At 37.2% G+C, this 9,017-nt stretch overlaps 1 protein-coding gene across 2 annotated transcripts; it reads left to right on the plus strand.

Annotated features, from left to right (window-relative positions):
• Positions 1-3,567: 3,567 nt before the first annotated feature.
• On the plus strand, positions 3,568-8,094 carry LOC132651274 (vomeronasal type-2 receptor 26-like). Of its 2 annotated transcripts, XR_009589045.1 has the most exons (3): positions 3,568-4,248; positions 4,363-4,557; positions 7,151-8,094. XR_009589045.1 is itself a non-coding variant. In XM_060376509.1 (2 exons), the coding sequence occupies exons 1-2, from the start codon at positions 4,337-4,339 to the stop codon at positions 7,449-7,451; spliced, it is 522 nt and encodes a 173-aa protein (XP_060232492.1). In that variant the 5' UTR covers positions 3,568-4,336; the 3' UTR covers positions 7,452-8,094. The 2 variants fall into 2 exon arrangements, 1 of the variants encoding a protein (XP_060232492.1); XM_060376509.1 differs by having other exon boundaries at positions 3,568-4,557.
• Positions 8,095-9,017: the final 923 nt, after the last annotated feature.

A 9,017-nucleotide genomic window follows, 5' to 3' on the forward strand; every position in this document is an offset into this window, starting at 1 on the left:
TTTTTGGGTCAATTTGCTTTCAAAACCTTTTCCAGCCCTATACCCTGAGGTAAGGTTTATCTTTATTCATCATTATTTTTTAAAACACCTAAAAACAGTTTCTGTCTAGTATCCCTAATGACCTATCAAGGCACACACTCAGAAGAATTCTCTATAAGACAATACACAGCCAACACCCTTTCCTAAGATCCAGAGATGAAAATAAAAGTGAAGAAATTAAACACCATAAACCAAAAAAATAGACAAGTCCAGATAGCAACAGCTAGAATCACAATCATGCCAAATCCAGATAACTAAACACCAGAGTGAAACCAAAATCATGACACCAAATCACCACAACCATCCTAGAGGAAATCAAGGTTATAACAGAGGATATGGGTAAAACCTCAATGATGTCTGTGAAAACAAACAAAAAAGTGAAATAAAACACTGAAGATAGCTGAAGATATTTTATTACAAAAGGAATCAATAAAATTAAAAACTGAGATGTGCCTAGAAATAAAAACTGAAGAAGTCTAACAAAAACTCAAGTGATAAGCCTCATCAACACAGTCCAAAACATGAAAAAGACATTCTCATAACTAGAGAAAATACTCTTTCTTAATTTCTCATCCATCAGATTCTCTGTTTATTGATTTTACTGAGCTCTTCAATCTATTTTTTGGTGAGTTTTGTGCAGAGTGAAAAATAGGGATCTATTTTAATTATTTTACATGCATACTTCCAGATTGACCACAACAATGTACTGAAAATTCTTTTTTTTTTCAGTTGTCAATGAAAGTATGCTGGACTTTGTGTCACTAGCATACAACATGAGAATTTTTCCCGTGCTGCAAATCTGTCTAAACAATTGTCTAGCTATATTTTAGGTAATTGGACTGGAGAATTCGATACTATGATGGAGCAGCTGAGAGTGGCCATTGTCACAATAAATTCTACCAGAGTGGACACAGGACTAGCCACAGGATTATCATCATGGATTGCTGCAGCCATGAATCATCTGAAGGAATGGGCGGGCATTGGAGCGTTAGCAGGCCTTCTGGTGTTGGTCTCCTTGGTTTGCCTGTGGTATATATGCAAGATTAGAGTCTCACAACAGCATAATGCAGCCATGATCATTTAGGCCTTTACAGCCATTGAAGCAGGACAGTTTCCCTGAGCATGGTTGGCTACCATAAAAAGCTAAAATGTTATGCTCAGGATGCGAGGCTAAGCACTGCACTCAGGGTCAGCCGCTTTGGACCCAGAGAAGAGCATGTCTGATTGCATGCGGGTTGATGCCCCAGGTCCCGCCTCTGAGAAAAAGGTATCGGTCGGGTCTGATGCTCTTTGGGTGGATGACACCTAAATGAACATCAGTACAAAGTCCCAATTTATTTCTAATATCAGAGATCAGACCTCTACTCTTGCCTGATGCATCTAAAACAAAAAGGGGGAACTGTAGAGAGCTGTGGAATGCTATGCCTTAAAGATGGAGCTGGTTTCCCACCTTCCACCTTCCCGATGATGAGTGCTCTCTGTCACGAACAATTCCACATTTGGCTAAGGCTGAGGATCTGGCTTGCTTCCATGTATGTGGACCTATCTGCATTGCCCACGTGGCACGCTGGGGTTGGCTACCCAGAGGCTATTTAAACTGTGGGCTGGCTTTCCCCAGGGTCAGATGATTGTTCAAGGTTCCTGAATAAACTGCATTAAAAAAAAACCCAAAAAAAACTTCAGTCTCTGAAGAAAGAAATGGAAGAAGATATCAGAAGAGAATTCTTAAAGAAATAATTCAAATGGCTGAGGAACATTTAAAGATATGTGAAAAGTCCATAATCATCAGGGAAATAGAAACCAAAAGTAGTTTGAGATATGGTCTAAAGAGAGTCACATGGCTAAGAATATTCAGACATTGCTAGTAGGAGTACAAACATATTCTGCCACTAAGGACATCTTTGTGGCTTTTCCACAGCAAGATGGGGATTGTTCTACCTCAAGAACCAGCAATACCACTCTTTGGCATATATCCAAAGAATGTTTCATCCTTCCATGGAGACATTTGTGCAAACATATTTATGTTGCTCTAATCAGCACTTCCAGAAATTGGATATAACCCAGATGTCCATCAACAGAAGACTAGATAAAGAAAATGTGGACATTTGCACAACAAAATGTTACTCAGTCATTTTACAAAGTAAATTATGAAATTTCAAAGTAAATGCATATCTACAGGTAAACTAGAAAAAAAATCAGTCTGAGTGTAATAACACAAGTTGAAAAATACAAATATCGCATGTATCTACTTACATCTTAATATTACTTGTAAAGTGAATGATAAGCAATCTATAGTACATAAAACCATGTAGGATACACACAGAAAAAAGGACTAGTGTCCGAGAAGAAGTAAATAGATCTCCCTAGGATAGGGCAATAAAATATTTATAGATGGAAAACGGGCTCATAAGAGAGAATCAGTTGGAAGTTGGGAGGCAAGGGGACATTAAGGAAAGTAATATGAAGAAAGACAGCTAAATTTAAATGTTATTTGAATGTTACTGTAGTAATCTAATCTAATTCCTAAGCAGAAGCAGAAGCTTCCTAAAATATATACATAACTGAAGGTGATCCAAACGAAAAAATAAAAGAGATTCCCAACAGGATGCCACTTGTCATCAAATGAGGATTCCAATACTTGGAATGGTTTATATCTACTTGAGGTGTTGGCCAATGGAATCTTATGGGAATGCCTAAACAATGCAGACTTTTGTCAAGATTATAGTTTGCTCTCCACAAATGGATTGCAAGTCTTTATTGCTGAATACAGCACATAAACAACTCACTGAACATAGAGAAACTAAGCTGGTGTAGGTATATTTATCTATATCTAGGGAGATACACACGTGTGTGTGTGCAATTTGTATACATTTTTTAAATTCCAGTAACCAAAATTGTATAAGATTACACATAGGAGACATTATTTTGTTTGTTTATATATAAGAATTAACATTACATCATTTTTTTCACATTCCTACCTTCAAAGCTTTTTGCAGTTTTAGCTCTTTTGAAATTTTATGGTCCTGTTTTCATGAATGGATTTTACATAAGTTAGATATCAATTTTGATTTGCATTATATTGTTTATATTGTATTATAACAATAATATATAATAATACAAAATTATATCACTAGTAAGTATGATAAATAATATTTCAGTAAATTAGAAAAAGTATGGAGATGAAGTGTTTTTCTTTTTGTTTGTTGTTATGAGACAGATGGCTGAGTCCAGCCATCTCAAGACATGTGCTGCCAGGTTCGAAACTAAATTCATATTTACAGGCTCCAAAACCCACTCCAATTCTGATTTTTCAGGTGATTCGTGTATGACTTTTAATCAGGAAATAGTGTAAAGATGAAAGTGGCTGATAATCTAAACTAAGCACACAATTCATAAATTTGTTGCCTGTCATGACTTATATTGACTATGAGCAGCTTTCCCCCTCTTTTGATCCTGTATAATTCTAAATTTGGTGCCAGACGTCCAGGAGGGGGTCTGAATGCAAAAGCTGAGTTGAGAACCCTGAACCCAGGTGTCCTGCATAAGGCTGAGTCACTAGTGTTTACTTTCTTGGTCAAAACCCCATGTCCCTCCTCTAATCCACTGATAAGGGATGTCTTCCTCCTCTATCTTACTGTAGCTTATCAGGTCTCATCAAAACTGTCTGGATCTACTTTCCCTGTTGCTTAGTTTAGCCACCTTGACTAGTGGAAGTGATCAAAGAGCTATCAAACTGGTCAAAGTCTGACTGCCCCTGCTCCCTTTCCTAGGAGAAATCAAATGTTCAAACTACTCTCACAACAGCAATCCAAAACAAACAAGCTGTTTTTGGATGAACTACAATTTTGTCTCAGACTCTGGTCCTCTCCAAAGTCACTGTGGACCATGATGAAATCATACAGATTGTTGAAGAAAGAACCAAACATGTTTTTCACCCACATGGAGGAACCAGGTGTAGAGCCCCAGGGCTATGGGATTCCAAGAGTACATGGATGAGAGGAAAACAGAACAATAAAAAGACAGCAAATTCAGAGCAAGTCTGGCTACAGCAACAGAAATATCTCAGTACTGTGACCCTCAGATGTCTGGACTTTGCTGCAGTGTGTGTGCTGGCCTGTCATGAGAACCATTGTGTATGCACAGACTGAGAGCCTGAAGCAACAGTAGGAAGCAGCTGTAGCATTCAAAGTCTTCTCTGATATTGTTGAGGTCTGAGCCTGTTCCAAGGCCTAAGCCAATAATCTCCTTGGATCTGCCTTGACGCACGGGTCTGTCTCTGTGTAGTGAAGAACCTGACATGTCCCTTCCTTTGCTTTGCCTCAGCCTCCTCCTACAACCTGTGTATGCATCGATGGAGTTTCCTCTGTTCACTTGTAGTTATAAAGGAGAGACCAACACCTACATGGAGGCAGATGTTAACCTCGCTACATTTATTCCCATTTCCATCCCACTTGATCTATCACAATACCTCCATATCCTTTTTGACAGAAAACCAACTCTACTATGGAAGTTCGACCTGTGAGTACTTGCTTGAATGTGCTATGGTTGTTCTGGTTAAAAGATACTACATGACCTGCTAAACACATGTAATTCCATTGAGAATAATGAACTAGATACAGAACAATGTGAAAAACAGTTTCACATTTTTTTCTCCTTCATTGTGCCTCTGCAAACATTTCCACTTCTCATTGTTATGTATCCAGTGAGAAAGAAATCAGGGATAGAAAAAAGAACAACTTTTATGTCTGCCTCATGGTGTGTTTGCATGGTGAGACTTACATATTTTTGACACACTGACTGTAATATGTCAAGATAAGTTTCCATTCTTCTCAGGTCTATTTGGCCATCTAAATATCTTATGTTTGAATATCTGTTTCTTTCTAAAGACTTGGAGAGTTTCTGATAAAGTGAAATTGAATATCCCTATGTGCTCAGCACAAATATTAGAATCTCTGGTTTCATGTGTTCTGGCTTTAGCATCTTTAAAGTATCTCAGTGTTTAGACACTGTGGTGGTCATATTTATAACTTATTTATTTATAATTGATATTGTAATGGAGTGTTCTGAAATTCATGTCATTCATGCCTATATTCTGTCCTCTGCTTAGTTAGCTCTACTGACAAACAGTGTTCTCTGATTTGATTGGAGGTTTTATGATTTTCATTTCCAACCTTTCTATCTGTCTTTCTCCTCCCTCACAATCTCAATTTTGTCTTGTGATTTGTTTTTTCTGGTACTCAGTCTTTCTTGTGTACAGCTGTTTATTCTATCTCTCATCCAAGTTCTGATGGAGACTGCTGATTCTTGTCTCAATGACCAGTTGAAGTCAATGCTTGGCTCTGTCTTCTTTTCTGTTGTTTGTCTCTTTACTTTCTGAAGTATTCATCTACCACTTGATCTCTCTGAGAAACTCTGAGTTAGGTTGCTGGTTATTTATGATACTGTGCAAGATTCATTAGGCTTTTTCATATTCCTGTTTTTTACTTGATGCCATAATTGGTACATATGTTCATTTGAACATCAATTTTGGGATTAGGATGGTCCTTTGCTGAAAAGTACCTTCTTCAAACTTCAATACATATTTCCTCACTGAGTAGGAAACTCTACTAATTCATTTAATCTGCAAGCCTAGAGAAACACATTTCCTTTACTACTTTTATACTACTTTTTTGAATTTTTGTAAAGATTTATTAAAATTTACATTATGTTTATGAGTGTTTTGCCTACATGTTTGTGTGTGTACCACTTGTGTGCATGGTCCCTTCAGAGGACAGTGGAGGACATGGATCCCCTAGAACTGGTGTTCCACACTATTGAAACCTAAAGCTGGCTACTGTGACTTGAACCAGGGTCCTCCAAAATAGCAACAACTAGTCATAACATATCAATCATTTTTCAAACCCAAGAACACTATTTTGCACATGCTTATTTATTATTATTTCATGTACTCAAGAGCTCACTTTCTTATATATATGTGAATACCACAGGTATCCCTGGTGCCCAGAGATGCCAGAAGGGATCTTATGAACTGGAGCTAAATATGTTTCCAAGGCCACCCTGTGGGCACTGAGAACTGATGCTAGCTTTTTTTGAAAGTGGTGTATCTATAGATAGATGGCTGGGCATCTGTCTATACCTCACAGAGACACTTTAACACTAGGAATGCATATAAACTTGTTAGAATTTTTAATAAGTGAGTATGAAATTGAATCATTACAAAAGAAAAGGTTATGAAGCTCTTACTAATATTCCTTTAGTGCTTCCATGAGCTGAAACATCATAAGCACCTATGTATACAGTACTCATAGGACACAAACAAGTGATATTTTATGTACACAATGTACACCAAAAAACATTAGAAACAATTAAACTTCTGAGAGTTTAGGAGCCGTTCGATGATGTTCCTGGGTTGTCATGAGCTTATGCACACAAGATTTACATGTCACAAGAAAAGTCAAAACCTGCAAAGCCAGGTTTTGTGGCCCACATGTTGTAATCTTAACACTTAGGAAGCAGAGGCTGAAGGATGGAGAAATCAAAAACAGCCTGTGGTAGATAGTGATTCACTATCAAAAGAAAAGAAAGAGGGGGAGAGAAAAGGAAGGAAGGAAGGAAGGAGGAGAGGGAGGAGGAACAGCCTCCTCTATCAGTTCCAACCTACCATTGCTTTAAGCCTCTGCAACTTGAGAAGCTGTTTTTGCAACATAACCTAGCATATTCTGAAAGGCTGACCCTCTCTAGTGTTTGTCTTTAATGTTTCTGTTTCTCAGTAGCATATAATTTTTGTCATAGCCTGTATTTCTGTGAACCTTTGGGGGGCTTAGTTTACATTGTGTGTGTGTGTGTGTGTGTGTGTGTGTGTGTGTCCCAGTTTATTATGCACTGTTATTCTTTATAGACTCAACATCTAGAATTATGATCCTCTGGCTTCTTACTTAGATTTTAGTCCTGCCCTCCTCACCTTTAGAATACTGATTTTCAAATTAATAAAGTCATTAAATCAAAAAAAAAGAAAGAAAAGCAAAGGCTATGGCCTCTAGGTTCCTGTATTTGATAGACTTTTTGAGAAAAATGTACTGACAATACCCATCATTCTGTTCCTCTGGTTTAGATCGAAATGGAGAAACTATCAATATTTGCTGACCTTATACTTTGCCATCGAAGAGATCAATAAGGACTCAAACCTGCTTCCCAATATAACCTTGGGTTTCCACATCTATAATGCTTTTATTTCTAACAAAATAACCTTGGAGGGCCTTCTGATGTGGCTGTCTGGAAGGAGTGATTATATCCCTAACTACAAGTGCAACACTCAACACAAAGCTCTAGGAATCATTTCAGGAAACAAGCCAGAATTTTCTGCTTCAATTGCAACACTTTCAGAGCTCTACAATGTCCCACAAGTAAGTTAGAAACATATTTTATGCACAATCACATCTTAGATCTGACCGAAACAAACAAACCAACAAAAGAACAATAACAGAACAAACAAAAGAAAACAGAGAAGTGGATTATGTTTAGTGTAGGCAGATTTCTAAGAGCAGTGGACGAATTACTTTGGTATGTTAATAGTTAACAGATGGCAGTGTTTGGTAAAAAGCATGAACAGTAAATTCTGGGAGTTTCTGAGAAGATCACTTAGTAGTATCCATGATTCTATCTCCAAACAATGGATGATGTACTGTGGATGCTCAGTCTGCATTTGATAATAAGTCAAATTCTATAGCAAATGTACCTAACTCCCCAATCTAGCATATAAACATCTCAAAATTCCTATGGTTGTCAATACCTGACATATGGAAAAAGAAAGTCCAGGACATGTAACTGAGTTTGGAACAATGTTTAATGCCATCAAATATGAAAATCTTTCAAGGAATTAATTATCTTATTCAGGAAAGTGGATCTAAGAATAGCACCCACAGATACCATCCACTTAGCTATATCATCACAATTGACTATTGCCAGGCTACACTGAAGAAATGCATCTATCAGCAGGTATTACTACAAACAGAAAATACTTGGTGAGCACAAGAATCAGCAATAATCAAGATTAAAACACCCACATGGTAATGTTCATTGTTATCACTCAGTTAAACAATTCATAAGTGTATTTTAACCTAATGCAATAAAAAATAAAGACAATAATTTACATTTCTGAGTTTTGTCTCTATCAAATCTATCAAGAGGGATGATACAATAAACCCTGGCAATGAGGCCCCAGGTCATCACAACTTGAATCATTTTAACTTAGGAAACTGAATTTCTAAAAACTTTGTAGTCTCTTTCCATATTTGCTTTCCTAAAGGTGAAGGTTCTCTGAAATATGGTGTTATGTGACTAGAAAGTAACTGTTAATGCTTTCTGCAGTTTTCTCTATATCAGATACTCTTTTGCATTGTTATTGCAACAAGAGAGATCTATCATGTCTTTCAAAGCCAGTAAACAGCTTATTACTTTCTTCTTGGCTGCTTCAGCCACATTTAGGGACAATGTAATCTCACAGAAGACATCCTCCTTAAAAAAATTCAGTCCTTTAACCCTCATATTTGAATTATGAAGTCACTTCCTCCTAAGGGTGATGATTCCAAATACCTGAAACTCAGAATCACATTTTTTTTTTTTTTGCTTCTTCAGGTCACATATGGACCATTTGATTCCATGCTTAGTGACAAAGATACGTTCACATCCCTTTATCAAATGTCTACTGAAGACAGAGGTCTAGCCCAAGGGCTGATCTCTTTATTGCTCCACTTTGGCTGGAAGTGGGTGGGGATCATTGTTTCTGATGATCAGAGAGGAAGGGAGTTTCTCTCTGACCTGAAAGTAAAGATGGTATCAGAAGATATCTGTGTGGCTTTTACAGTAAAACTCCCAGATAATTTGAATGAAAATGGAAATTCTGATTATGGTTTGCAAAATTTGAAACAACATGCTCGAGTAAATGTGAATTTATTCTATGGTGATATCGATGACTTGCT

Source organism: Meriones unguiculatus (assembly GCF_030254825.1).
Source record: "Meriones unguiculatus strain TT.TT164.6M chromosome 13 unlocalized genomic scaffold, Bangor_MerUng_6.1 Chr13_unordered_Scaffold_44, whole genome shotgun sequence".
Classification (NCBI taxonomy): domain Eukaryota; kingdom Metazoa; phylum Chordata; class Mammalia; order Rodentia; family Muridae; genus Meriones; species Meriones unguiculatus.